The sequence below is a fragment of the Aptenodytes forsteri genome, unplaced genomic scaffold, assembly GCF_000699145.1.
Source record: "Aptenodytes forsteri isolate BGI_AS27 unplaced genomic scaffold, ASM69914v1 Scaffold185, whole genome shotgun sequence".
NCBI lineage: Eukaryota > Metazoa > Chordata > Aves > Sphenisciformes > Spheniscidae > Aptenodytes > Aptenodytes forsteri.
This window is the reverse complement of record NW_008796214.1, coordinates 107,972-122,754: the sequence shown is the minus strand read 5'-3', so window position 1 is coordinate 122,754 and position 14,783 is coordinate 107,972. Positions and strand designations below refer to the sequence as shown.

General features: G+C 43.1%; 1 protein-coding gene across 1 annotated transcript in view; it reads left to right on the top strand.

The window, feature by feature from the left end:
- SLC24A3 (solute carrier family 24 member 3) overlaps positions 1 to 11,318 on the top strand; it is a 64,893-nt gene extending 53,575 nt beyond the window's left edge. The window contains exons 13-14 of the mRNA XM_019474428.1: positions 9,725 to 9,790; positions 10,821 to 11,318. Coding sequence (XP_019329973.1) covers positions 9,725 to 9,790; positions 10,821 to 10,970 — 216 coding nt within the window. The 3' untranslated portion in view covers positions 10,971 to 11,318. The remainder of the gene's footprint in view (positions 1 to 9,724; positions 9,791 to 10,820) is intronic.
- Positions 11,319 to 14,783: the final 3,465 nt, after the last annotated feature.

Sequence of the window (14,783 nt, the reverse complement as noted above, 5' to 3'; positions counted from 1 at the left end):
TTTCAGAGCCCATTTTACAGATGGTGCTTCTTGATTTGAGGTAAGCAGAGAGCTTTGGATGAGATGCAGCCTGCAAGCTTGTGGCTGGTTGTGAGGCATCGATATATTGAAAGCGTTGTCCCGCAAGGTCCTGGTTACTGCCTAGTTTTGTCTTATGCCTGGCAGCAAACACAAGAAGCCCCATGCAGAATCAGGACTTCTTGTTTAAACAAGCTCACTCTATGAGATAGTGCCTGAGGGGTAAAAATACAGCTTGTGATCAAATAGGCAAGACAGGAAAAGAGCAAGAGGAGACCTGTCAAAGAGAGTCTAATGGACTTGCTGGGCGTCACACAGTAGGTAAATGGCAGAACTGGAAATAGACTGTGAATCTCTTCAGACACATCCTGGTGCTGGGTTGCTAAATTGCACTCTCCCACTTCTGACTGCAGGTCCATTGTTGGTAGATGTTCAGCTTATTATTTATTTTATTCTTCCTTTCTTGTTACAAAAAAGGAATGGAAGACCATCTTTTGCTTCTCAGGCTGCGTCTTGGAAGCATCTGTCATCTCATCTGTTTTATAGAAGGACGTTCCCCTTCTTCTGTTTTCCTACTTTAAATGAAACATTTTCCTGTAGGATGTGGGTATACTGCAAGTGGAGACTGCAGGGCAGTCACAGCCCCAGCCTGAACCGGGGGGCTGCACCCAGATGATGTGATGTACGAAGCTGGCACACCAGGCAGCGCTTTGCAAAACCACTGTATGCTCCAGGGCACCGGTCTCCGATATCATTCACCCTGCCTCACCTGTGTGTATCTATTACCACGAACCAGGTCTGTCTCAGTGTGATCATCAATGTGCAATACTGGATTTTTATTCTCTTCCTTCCAGTGCTGACTGGAGTCAGTCCAAACCCAAGCCAGAGAATGTTCCATCTCATGCTTCTCCAGGAGAATGTTAGCGTTGGTGCAGAGAAGAAAAGGTCCTCCTTTGCCCTCACCCTTTGCCTTCAACTCAGTTGTCAGTCCCACAGTTCTTGGTTTGGGCCAGGCCACTGATGTTTTTCCCATCAAAAGGCAGATCTAGTCCATATCAAACAGCTTCCACATCAGATCCCTTCTGTTTCCACAATGGCTAGTCTCTAACCCAACTATATGTTTATTATTTTAAGAGTCCTTGTTATTTCTGGACACCCATTAATGTCCAGCCACTAACTCTGCCTTCCTCTGTGCTTCCCACTGGAGCTTCCACCTCCACTACTCAGAGGTCACTTGGCCACCCTCCTGCTGGAGCTCTGGCCTTCTGTTATCAACCGTAGCTAATCTAGCATGCCAGCAGGACTTTCGGAGAAAAAGCAGCATCCCTCTGGACCTAGAGAGACCTTTGAAAGAGTTCACTTTCTCATCTCTTCCAGCTCTGAGTCCTGGACATGTTGCTGACTCTGTAATCCTGTAAGCATCCTTCCCCAGTGGCCCTGGCAAATCCAGAGTGGAAGGACATTTGCTCTGTGTCTTCCATCCAGTTGCTTCACTCTGGAATCTTTTTTTGGATGTGAAGCTGTAAACCAGACATCAGCCAGGAGTATTTTAGAGAACAGGAATTTTAGCCTAAGGATAAACAGCCAGGTTCATTTGTTCACATCAGCATTTGGAAGTATAATCATATGTCTATCCATCACTCATCTGCCTGATAACTTCAGCCAGTTTCAGCAAAATTTGACAGTAACTTTAGAAGTCTTAGAGACACTACATTCCTTTCATGCAAACAGGCAGCTAGAGAGAAGGAGTAACCCCAGCACAAGCCTTGTTAGACATCAGAGAATCTGGAGGGAAGCGGACACTCGAAAAACACACGTGGAGACGGCAAGTGTCACTGCTTTGCTACTCGCTGACCAGTTTGCTATTCACTGTTTTAATTCCAAGGCACTATGATGAATCTTATGACATTAGGACAAAGCTGGCCTTCATCTCCTCACAGCCAACATCTGTGTACCTGTTCCCTGCCCCATTCTAGCCCAGGTATCTGCATATAGACCACCTTAAATCCTCTGAGGCAAGAGGGAGGATAGGTTCAATGGATCTGTCAGTCATCGGGGCAAACATTAAGGTCCAGGATAGCAACAGGGTGGTGACTCTGAGTGTCTGCAGGGGTCCGTGCTTCCCACAGCATCTCCCTTCTCTTCTGTAGATGTTACTCCTCCTCCTGCTCTGGGATGCAGGAGTAACTCTTTCCAGCTGTCACATTAGCATCTGCAACATGATGTGCTGGTATCACTGCAGCAGCAGTATGCAGCTTGGCAGGTATTAATGGATTAATTTATTGGCTGATCCCAAAAACCTATGGATGGGCATAGCAGCGGGTGCACACTGAAGCTACTAACTAGTCCCTCCAGCTTCCTGGAATAGTTTGCATGTATCGAGTGCATTTGCTCCCTGGTTTCATGGCAGGGAGACTGGGATGATTATACTGTAGTAGAGCAAAAGTGTCTAGAGCAAAAGTGCCTGGTCCTTTCCAAAGCTCCTAACAATACAGGAATTCTCTCCAACCATAACCCCTGCATTTCTTGCTTAATACCTTGAGTGTCTATGTGCAGCACTCCATGTTGCATACTTCAGGGTGTGTACCCTCTGCAAAGTGAATCCTGTGATAGAGAGCAAACCAAGGATGCTTTCTTAGGAGTCTCAAAAAAGATCCAAGAAGGAAATTCCATTGAAACATGCAGGAATGCAGCACATATCTGAACTTCCAGTTTGTTGATACCGCTGTCTAATGGCAAGACCTGGGGAATGCAGGATTTACACTGAATTTCCACTGCCAGGCAGGTACACTGCGGGAAAAGGGTCCCCAAACAGACAGAGGACCTGCAGCTTTTTCAGCCAAAGGACTGGAAACATAGCAGAGTCCTTCTAATATTCCCGAATGAGGTAATTTCTCTCATATTTGGACCCTGGAGCAAAACCAGTTTGGGTTTTGGCAATAGCTCCTTGGTTTTCCCTTCAGCAGCTGCCAGAAAAGAACTGAAGAATGGAATCACTTTTATTTCCATTGTTTTTCCTCTGCTGTTTAGCTTCAGCCTCGGTTACTTATTGCCTGCAGGAGCTGCACTGGGAATAGCTGGAGCTGGTGGCAGCATCTTTGTATTTGCTACACAAGAAGCAGGGAGATAGCCTCCGTTCAAATTCAGACAGAGTAGATTTTGAACTTGCAAACCTTTCATGTGTGATCAGTTAAAACAGAGTGTTCTTCTGGCTTGCTTCAGCTGCTAGATACAAGCCAAACCTCAAAGGAGAGCTTGGGAATGTTGATTTTTCCTCCTTGCAGCATGAGGGAGTGCTTCATCTGCAGACAGCTCTCTCCTGGGGAAGAAGCATTTCCTATTCTTAAACGAACAGAGAACTGAGCTTTTCCTTCTATAATTAAGAAGACTCCAGCTGAGGCCCTTTTTCTGCTCTTTGCTAAAAACTGAAATTATCTCCTCCCTTACTGTGAATTTTGAATGTTTTGCTAGCCTTGTTTTCCCTGAACTTAGACATTGTCACATACCCTGAGAAAACCTATTCCATTGCCTCTTGCAGGAAACGCTACTTGTCTCATGAGAAGGCTGCTTGACTGATTTCTACCCTAATTTGACAGATCAAGGACACATTTTTCTTAAGCTTTTGTACCAAATTTCAGAATCTTCTGAGCTCCTGTGCCCACAGTTAGAAGTCACAATAAGAAATAGGGCAGGCTACAGTGATAATCGGAGAAGTGGGAATAGTTCGTCAGTTAAAACTGTATTTCCAGAGCTGTAAACTTACGTTTACAGGGAAATTTGTGAAATGGTGGCAGGTAGTCCAAAATCAAATACAGAAAAAGAAAGGATCCTTTAGGCAAGTGGAGAACTAAAATGAGAGAAACGAGAAATAAGTGAACAGTGGCTATTCAGCCTTGTTCGGATTTAACTATCTCAGAACCACTGAGCAGTACTGTATAAAACAATTCATGGTTCTGTATGATTACTTTTTGAAATAGATAGGTGGGCATTAGATTAGAAAATGTTGAAAGGCTACCAGAGCTGGAGAGAAGGTTAAAAAAAGCAACACGCCTACTTGTGTGGCTTTTGTGCTTCTAGCCATTGCTGTGGACAGAATGGCTGTAATGTAGACTGGGCCAAACGGGAGGGGATTGTAGGAAAACCTTTAGCATTAGCAGGTAGGATAAAACAGTAGGAAGCTGTTACATCTACCTTTTTGTTCTCATGAGCAACCCCGGCTCTGCACCAATTAGTGCAATACTGTGCAGAGTTGCAGCAGACTTAGAGCAAATCTGAACCTGTCTCCTTTGAAACCGTATGTTCTCTTTGTTGGTGATAGATAAGTAATAGCAGTGTTTGCTAGAATTAAATATTCTTGTTTTCATTAATATTTGGGGGGTTCCATTATATTTTCAGAGAAACATTTCTAGAGCTAGGCACAGGCTAGCCAAGAGTTTTGGCAGTGGTCCTCTGGTTACTCTTAATGCAAGAATTAAATACCTCAGTGCCCAGTAGTAGATTTGATAGAAGGGAATACGTGCTCATACGCCAAACAATGTGGGCTATTTGCTCAAGCCTACATTCCTCGGCTATGGTAAATGGGGAGTGCTCTAATGTGACCTCTGCATCAGGGAAGTTGCTGCTGGCTGATCTGACACTGGAAACTCCTTATACCACCAGTGCAAGGTTTACTGGAGAACACCTCTCCAAATCCTCAGGCTGCAGCCCCCCCAAATGCTTGGCAGTGAGTTTCATCTAGCTCTGAGGAGACCTTTCTTTGTTGGAGTGAGAATATTTAGCAAAAAACACCCCTCAAAGACCAGACTACCATTGCATTTTGGACCTGAACAAACCCAGACAGCTTTCATTCTCTTCTCAAAGTGAGCTATAAAGTCTGCAAGAATCTCAAAGCACTGTATTAATCCAAGAAACCTTTACAGTAAGAGGTATCTGGGCAACAGGCTTAAACGGGAATTATATCTACAATGAGAGAGGTTTCTTACTGGTGTAAATCAGCTTGCTCCAGGGCTGTCTTAAATAACCCAGAGACTCTGGGCACGGTGCCTGAACATATGCCATTCTCCACATGTGCGAAAGTCTATCGAGGTCAGACTTACTGCATGTGCCAGAAAAGCAATGCATCATACGCAGCTGGACTCCCTGCACGCACCATGCAGAGCTGCTCTGTGCATAAGCAGCAAGCCAAATTGATTGGACTATTTGTGTGCGCATAGAGTTAACTCCACAGCATGTATACTGCCAGTCCAGTGCATCTGGAACTACACCCAGCATCCATCTATGGAATCCATCTCTCAGCCGTACCAGGGCAAATCTGCTTTGGGGACAGGCTTACATCGACGTCAGTTTGTTCCAACTGTCTTTCTGTTGTTTTTCATTCGCTTCTCATTGTTTTATAGCCCTTCTCACCTGTCGTCTTTGTCGTCTTCTGTCCCTTTTCTGCCTGCTCCACGGCATGGCAGGGAGATGCCATGCATGCCTCACCTCCTGAGCCACAGTGAAAACATCTGGAATTCTGCACATCTTTTATAGTGCTTTTGAGCTCACCAGCAAGGCTTTTTACCCAAAGAGTTTCACTTTTTCTTCCAGAAAGTCCAGCTGTGATATGTATCCAGTTCAGCCAAATGAGCTTCCTGACAAAGTGCATTCCACAGCTAGCATTTGCTCGCCCAAGGAAACCACCCTTTGCTATGTACATGGAAGGGTTTTAATCCTGCTGTCCCGTGGCAGAGTGAGGTATTAGGTGATGACCCTAGTAAATGGTTCAATTTTTTGCAGAGCAAAAAGCACTGGAAAGTGAACACTGCATTAGAAAACACCCTTTCACCCCTCCCAGGAAATCCTTTCTTTCTATGGGAATAGTCAAGCTTTGTAAAGAAAAGTTATTTAGGTTAATTAATAGCTAATTGCTTTGCTCAGCTGTGGGAGCTGGGCTAGATCCCAGGCCAGGAGCGTTGCTAGTTAAGCCCAAGTTGAGAACTGTTAACCTGGAGTGAAACTCAAGTGTTTTAATGCAATACCACTGCAAGGGAAAACTGGCGCTCACACTGCTGAAGGGATCGCCACGTTTGCTTTGCCCGTGTGGGATCAGCATGATGTGTGTTACTGTTATGTTATTCATAAAGCTGTCATAAATAATTAGCATATGCTTTCTACTTTTGAATAATCCTTAATAGCAACTTTTATTCCCCTGAATGACCTCCAAAGAGGAGCCTTGCAGATAGTCCAAAGAAAGCAGCCCCAAACACCTCTCTTTGGAAGCACCGTCCTCAGCAAATTAGACACAGAGGCCTTTGGGAATGGTCGTCTTTCCAAATGTCTGCTGGTTTTATGGAGGCTAATGATGTAACTGAGAAGCAGTGTCTGCACTTTAGGTTGAATTCAGACATTTTCCATGCTAAAATAATTCCAGCTGCTTCATTTGCTTCCTTTTCCTGTAGATTCTTTTCCAATGGATGTATTTCATACTGACAGTTTTTACAGATATTGGCACTGGTCAAGCAGAATTCCTGACCAAAATCCAGACAGGAATTTATTGTAAAATAGTATCTGTCTTTCCTAGCCAGCTGCTGCTTATTGGGGGTAGCAGGGAAGGTGGCTTTAAATTTGTATTTTAATTACACAAAGTTAGTTTAGGGGTTTTTTTGCATTTTAGAATAACTAAAATGGAAAGCCAGGTTAGCTGTTGTGTATGGACCATTCAGATTAGTGGAAGCAGGAGAAGAGGTGTGGATGCATGGGAGTGAATGAAGCACAGTGGACCAGTCAGTCTCTACAGGGAGCAGTAATGTGTGCACAGAGCCCCCAAAGTAGCTTGTCCTGGCTCCTTAGCGTAACGGGAAATACGCTGTAGGGTATCAAAGAAAGGTCTTCTGGGTCGGAACCCGACATTGTCTCTCATCCCAAGAGCAGCTCTTGTTCCAGTAAAACTTTGAGGTTTGCTCGGGACTGTTAATAGAAGCTGCAGTGGCCTTAGAGACTTCTTCAAGCGCAAAAATACACTTTCTCCTGTCCACCACTTACAACCTGCAGTTTACATTAACGGTGGGATCGTTACATTTTTCACCTTCAGTTATGCAGACAGTCCCAAAATTGGCCTTCACACTCTGAAGCAATCCAAATCCTTCATTTCTTTGGACAGTCAGTCCAGTGAGAATATTGTCTTTTACATGTAATGGCCACAGGAATATAATGGTCCCGCTGTACATACATACACTTACAGCTTATGTCTTACAGAAATCCTGTAATAACTTTAAGAACAAATGATCATGGCTGTAGCCTTTTTTATGATGGCAAAAATCAGTAAAGAAGGAAAATGTGCCATTTGTGTAAGCCAGTATTTTAACATACATGAAGATAACCACAAATCTCGGGCAGCAACAGAGCTCTGCAAATTGGTGGGATGCTTATGAGTACAAATGCTATAACGATTCCAGTATAGCTGGAAGTAGCTGTGCAAGACCTATTCGTGCTTGTAACGGTTTATTAGAAGTGCAGCAATGCATCATCATACTGAATCTTGAGCATGTACAGGAGAAGAGAGAAATCCTTCCAGGACTGTCTTTTTGCAGCATGCTTGACCTTGTCTCCAGTACGGATTTGCATAGAGGATCCTGGGTGTATGGAGTTCATGGCAGGCTCAGGTTTGCAAAATGTCAGAACCAATAATTCTTTCCTTGACTCTGGAAGTCAGACTCTCCATCAGTTGTCTGTGGGGAATGAAGCTAAGTCATTACTCTGGATTTGGGAGCAATATTTGGGTAAGAAGTTTTTCCTGGCTGTGATGCAAAATGATACAAGTGCCTCAGCCATCTTGCATTCATGCAATTGTAGTGCTGCTTATTGTCAAATTAGCAATACCCACTTCTCTTGAAAATGGGCTTCTTTATAGACTAACTGGAATGATGCAAGCACTGAAAAGTGGCCAGAGATACACTATGTACCATTATTTTATGTGTTGACAGTTGAGAAAATAATATCGTAGCATAGAAGTTTAGTTGGAATTGTTCATTGGTCTAAATACAGTTTAAAAAACAAGAAATAAATCCAGCTGTTAGAAAAAAATGTGTTATTTGAGGTGGATGAACTTTCATTCTGAGAACTATTTTCTTGTCTGCAGATCATTTGCAGGAATGGACTAATGCTTTGGCTTTTCCTTGTATACAAATATAGAACAAGCTGAGCAATTAAGAATTGGATACCAGCCCATTTAAGGAAGATCACTGCATTTAGTTTTGCTGTTTGACCTCAGAAGCAGAGAGGTGTGACTGAAAATATACCTGTGCTGCACAAAATCAAAGTCTACTAGACAAACAATAGCAATGTCCTTTTCTAAAGCATCCTTGAAAAATACTTGTACGTAATTTCTTGCTAGATTGATCGCTGCCAGGAAACTTAAAATAGTCGGTTACTACTTTAAATAGTAATCGGTTTTGGTGACTGTCAGTTGAAACTGAACTTCATGTAGGGTTTCACTGCACAGAAGGTGCAGGGAGGAATACAATGGGCTGTGTTACCTTATAGCGGCCTTAATAATCGATATTAGGCGGTCTAAAGATTTACAATTCAGTCACCCATGGCACCCACCCCGCAGCTTCCAGCTGCCCTGTTGCTTCCCTGGAGAAGCTGACCTTCCTTAGGAGGAAGTCTCCTTCCCACAGTAGCCCCTGCAGAAATGCCTTGAGAGACTCCACCTGAGTGCTCCCTTGACTGGTGATACTCCCATATCCTGCAGGTGATACTGTTTGAGAAGATCATATAAAAATGCCCAAAGGGACAATGATTAAGCTCCCCAATAGAAGAATGGGAAACTGAGGAGAAGCATGATCCTAGCTGAGGAACAGGATTGGAGAGGTGGCTTTACTCCCTGTAGCCTCCCTATGTAGCTTTAGGTTTATGTCACATAAAATCATGTTTTTAAATGTATTTAGGGCTTAAAGATGCAGGTGAGTGCCTTTGGTTAGACTCCAAAGCCTCTAAAAATGGCAGTTAAATAGCTCCACAGCTTTGAGGACCTGTATCTCAGTTCTCCACTTGCACAGTGGAAGTAATTGTGGCTCTGCCGTGGAGATGGCTACATCAGTGTCTTTGATGTGCTTGGGTACCTTAGTGATGATATCTCTACACAGCTCTGCAGGCAATAAGTTGTCTCTTTGCCTTATTTGCCTCGGTGCTAAATAAGGTTCAGCCTGTGCTAGTGTGCCATAATGAATTTATATCGATGATTTTCAGCAGCTGAGGTTCAGGCTGTGAGATTACTGACTTGTTTCCTTCACTGAGATGAGTAAGAGTAGGGAAGAAATTATGTGTTTGTGTGTGTCCTTGTTTATTTTCCCCCACTGTGAAGCATTAACTGGTGACTGAATGCAAAATTTCCTTTCCCCCGTTTGTTCTTACAGGGCTCACATAGGAGTTAATTGCCAAAAAGAAAATTTCATGATATATAACAGTATAAGGGATGACAAAGCTCATGTGGGGGTGGAACAGTTTGAAATGCTGTCAGGTCCTAAGGGTGCTACTCTAATAATACTCCTTCTTTGGCAACAGGGAGTAGGCAAAATAATCTGTGATGTAATGGTCTGACTTGGCATTTACAGCTTGCAAGCCAGTGTTTAGCAACTCAGCAGTTTAGGATTACAGAATTATCAGCAGAGAGAAATATTGTTGCTTGAAATTGTGACGTGGTTTTATAAATTTCCTTCTTTTACAGATTCGGTTAAACAGCAGAGGACTTATCTATTCTGTTGGTCTCCTGCTGGCATCTGTTTTTGTCACAGTATGTATATAGTCTTTTGTTCTTCATTTCCAAAAGAGTGATTTTCATAGACATTTTCTTCACCTGTTCCTTTCTCACCTCCAGCTGTAATAGCGGTTGCAAAGTCTGTTGTTAAGGGATAGGAATGGTCACTCCTATTGTAAACTTCCCAAGACCTTAATCTGGCATTTCGCAGAAGCTGTCACAAGATGGCTCTCATATTTGTATATTTTTCATGGGAGGACCCCGGGAGACCCATTAGTAATCATCAGTTATTTTCATGCCAGGGTTGAAGCAGATCCCTTGATGTATGACGAGATCCATTCTTCTCTTGGACAGGTAGACAAAATGCTGTACAGTTTGCTTTGGCCCTCTGTAGGAACCTTCTGAAATACAACACAGACCAGAACAAATAGTGCCTGGACACGACAATGTTTCTATTGAAATCAGTGCCTTGCGTTCCCTGACCTGTCCAAGTCTAGCATAGCAGACTAGAAAAGATAGAGAGAAGAGGATTTATGTGACATCTTCCAAATCTTGAGACGAGCTGCTATAGGGAATCCTCCTGTGCGTTGCACACCAACACAATTCCCACATACACGAGACTTAAATCTTTTAAGAGGTTTATGTGGGAGCAAACTACACAAAGTCAAGCACAGCATTAGACTGTGTGGCTCTAGATTGAGATGCAGAGGGGCACATGAAGCATTTTGAGTGAAGAAAAAGGAATCTGGCCTTTGAAAACGTTTCTGATTGAACTAAAGGGGATTGTTCTTGCCAAAATGAAATCTGTTGCAGAAACTTAAGGCCCTTGGGCCAGGACTTGAGGTGATGTAAGTCAGCGTGGCTTCAATGACTGCGAGGGGGCTACTCTGATTTACTTCACCTGTGGTCTTCAGCTCGCTTGTTGCAGTACTTGCATTGTGATTGCTTCCAGGTGACCATGATCAGTAAGGGGACGGTCATCTTCGTACTCCTGTAATTGAGAAGGGGATTTACCACTTTATTTGAAATGTTCTTGCTGTGGTGGCTTACTCTGTGTTTATTGTAGGTTTTTGGCGTCCACATGAACAAATGGAAACTGGATAAGAAGCTAGGGTGTGTGTGCCTTTCCCTTTATGGCATCTTCCTGTGTTTCTCCATCATGACAGAATTCAATGTTTTCACTTTTGTGAACTTGCCAATGTGCAGAGATCACTAATGCAGGTGGCAGACTGTTGGGATGAACTTCCTTCTTACCTGTGCAATACAAACCACGGCTGGCATCTCCTGAACGCGGTGCACCTCCAAGTCGTGACGTATATCCTGTTCACTGTTCATAGGACCCATGGCCCCATCTAGGTCTGCCCTCTCCCTGACCCCCCACAACCTGGAAAAATCCTGCATCGATGTGAAGATTATTTTTTTCAACATTCATGTGATTTCCTAGCTCAGTTTTTGAACAGTGTGACTGGGACTCTAGATGAACTGGCTGCTAACTGGCGTCAAGCCAGGCAAAACTGGTCTGCTACAATTCCTTCTTTTTTTAAGTTATTTGATGGAAGACTAATCTAATTTATGACTTAAGACTATTGCTACAATGCAGAAGAGGGTACATCATACAGGGGCTGATTTTCAAGGAGACTCATGGGAATATTTTTGGTTGGTTTTTTGTTTGGTTTTGGGGTTTTTTTTTGTTTTGTTGTTTTTTGTCGTTTGTTTGTTTGTTGTTTTTTTGTTGTTTTTTGTCGTTTGTTTGTTTGTTTGGTTTTTTTAATTGCCAGAGATCAACGTCCTCTCTTGCAGCTTCTCCTTCTGAGCGCTGGGTCTCCTGTAATGATCCAAAGGTCACAGGGCAATGTAATATGGGAATACAATTCAAGGTACTCTGCATATGAATGGATTTACTGCATATTAAAAGAAGATTGTCAAGGCAACAGATGATGACTTTTTACCATAAATAAGGAATCTTGTACAGGTGTGATGAGGAATGCAAGGTAAACATGGATTCTAAAGGGTAAACAGTGCTACCATTTTACTACTTACGTTGGAGTTTTATTAGTATGGTGTTTATGGTATTTCCAAGCAATAGTTTGATCGCTAGCCCAGGAGGGCTACCAAGGAGGTGTCCTTGTTTTTAATGATCTGCACATGGAAATGGAAGGTCAGAACTTTCTCTGCTTCATCAGATTTCTTGTTGGGGGGGGATTCAATAGTTATGTCTTATTCGTTCTGAGAAGGACATAAGTACATGTCGGAACTTTTCTAAATGAGTTACAGACACTGGTTTCTTTAAAAGGAAAGAGGCATATTTTGCACAGACATAGTTATTGAAGTCATAATTTGCCACTCTTTAAAGAATACACTGGACCTGGCCAGATATTTGTCGTCTTAAGCAGTTGAACTTATCTGATAACAGATCATGTGGATTCATCACCCTTCCTTTGGGAGGGAGGAAAACACAGAGAGAGATGGCACTTTTTAAAATGTGGAATATCTTCAATGCAGACTCGCTCACAGATCTTAAGTTATTGTGAAAGTTTAGCTATTCATTGTTCCAATATCCCTGCTAGATTTTGTATAATTCTGTATTAATATGCAGGCAGATTCTACCCCATGAGAAATACCATCACAGCTTCATTTGTATGTATTGATACTGTGGATTCTTGCCAGTGCTGGCTCTTGTAGTTACTTTAAGCACTGATCACTTCTGATTTATTTGGTATGTTTTTTCCTCTTTCTTGTATATGTTCTACTATGAAATGTATTAAGATACTACCAGCTAGGTGAATGTTTTTGTCTATGGTACAAACAGTGGCAAATATTGGTAGTAAAGGCACAGCAAACCCTATGTAAAAGAAAGAAAGGGAAAAAAAAAAACCACCAAACCCTAAACTACAGCAGGAAAAAAAAATTCCAACTAAAAAGAAAAAGAGCGCGCCCCATTCACAGACAGAAGGCCAATTTTTATTTCATTTGCACTTTTGGAAGTGATTTTTTCAGTTTAATTTTCTTTTGGCAAAATGTTGTAAATCAAAATATTTACATCCTGTGGTTTCCATTCAGCTCGGCATGTGATTTTGTTTGTTACACTAAATGTGTGGAGGCACTGGCAGCCGTTGCACTGTGCGTGTCGAGGAAGTCCAGTGGAAAAAGCCGTGCACCGCTGGCCTCGGTGAACAAAGTGTGCTTGTGGATCCCTGGCAAGAAGAAGGAAGGGTCCAGGGACAGGCAGTAGAGAGAGTCAATGACATGCCTGCGTCATCATTTTTCGTTCTGGAAAACAATTGTGTTGCTACTTGTTGAGCTATGCAGCCTGTTGTTTGAGCAGCCTTCTCCTAACTATGCCTACTGGAAGTCCTCTTGCGTCAGGAAGCCCACTGTACCTTCCTGTTGTTGTTTTTTTGTTGCTGTTGTTTCTTTTTTTGTTGTTGTTAATGAGATTAATAATAATAATTATAATCACTAAAATGCCTACAATACTTCCTTAGATCAAACAATGGTAGCAACAATGTGGCACATTTCACTAAAATCCACCCCACAAACACACAGCTATACTCTTGTAGCAAGATGCAGTTGCTCTTAAGCAGAGTGTTTCCTTGCTGACAGAAGGGACAGATTTGGGGAAGGAAAAAAAAAAAAAGAGAAGTTACGTATCAGGGCCTATTATTACTTCTATTTTGAATATTTATACTGCTACTCCAATGGAGCCAGTTGGATCTATTTCTACGAAATAGCCATTACCTATCCCATGGCACAAAAACTGCATGAGTATTTTTTAGGAACTTTTCCTATTGGTGTGCATTAAATACTGTAGTATATTGTAGCTTTGCATTGTGTGTAAAAGCTGAAATACTTGTTTTGACACTTGTGCATTGTGCAAGAATGTTCTGCAAGTTGTTTGTTCTAAGCAGAAGCAAAAGGTACGTTGAACTGCCATTATCTGTGCCATATATTAATTGATAAGCGCTTCCTATTTGACAGTTTCAGTGAGATGTGCTTATGATTTGCAACCAAATCAACCAGTGCAGACCTGGTTTGGAACAGGATAGACCAACTGAATGTGTGCGTTCTTGGTTTTGTCTCCAAAAGAGAGAGCCTCTCAAGTTTGTTAGCATAATCAAAGCCTGTGGAAAAGTCCTCAAAGCAAAAAACTTGAGCAATTTTTAGCATCCTTCCTATACGACATCTCCAAAACTCACACAGACAGTTATATTCAAATGCAGTGCATATTAATAGCTCTACTTTATCAAGCCAAGCAGAGGACTGAGTCTGAGGGGTTGTCTCCTCCCCATGTTAGATTCTGGAAGCTGCTGGCTGTGCATGAGGGGACAGCCAGCCGCCCAGCTTTGGTTTCCTGATGAGAAGCTCTGCAGTGCCCATTGTGCCCAAGCCGCGTGGGCCATCGTTGGGATGCAGGGCCATGGGAGCCCATCGAGGGTGGCTGCCCCCTGCCCTGCGTGGGTGGCTGGGCTGGCAGACCCCCTGGAGGTGTGGGGTGGGACGGGGCCGTGGCATGGTGGGGCTGGGGCTTGGCACCAGGGCAGTGGGGGGGTTGGCAGGTGGCTGGCTGAGGGGAAGGAGGGAGCTGAGGCACAAAGGGGCTGTGGAGAGGCCCAGGGTTTGGGGGGCTGGGGGAAACCAGTGGTAAAGCCAGGTTGGGTTGGGTTTTTTGAATATGACTGTGATTCATTTGTGGTTTTATTCTTCTGAAAGCAAGGGTCACCTTCACATCTGAGGCTGCTCTGGTCTTCGGACCAGTCGACTGTTTTTGTTTCCATTCCTAGCGGTTTCAGACGATTCTTAATGAGTATTTCAAAGGGAGATTAAAGAGCCTTTTCCTCAGTGGATAGCACTTCACTGCAGCTCTGACTTTGGCCTGATTTAAATATGTGATCCCTTGCTAGTTTCAACTCTGCTCTTCCTTTGACAGCGGTTCAAAGGCAGAATGATAGGATATGATATGATATGAGGAGGTCTTAAGACATGCTGGAAAAACTGCTTTTGTCCCTACCAAAAGTGAATTTTATACTTG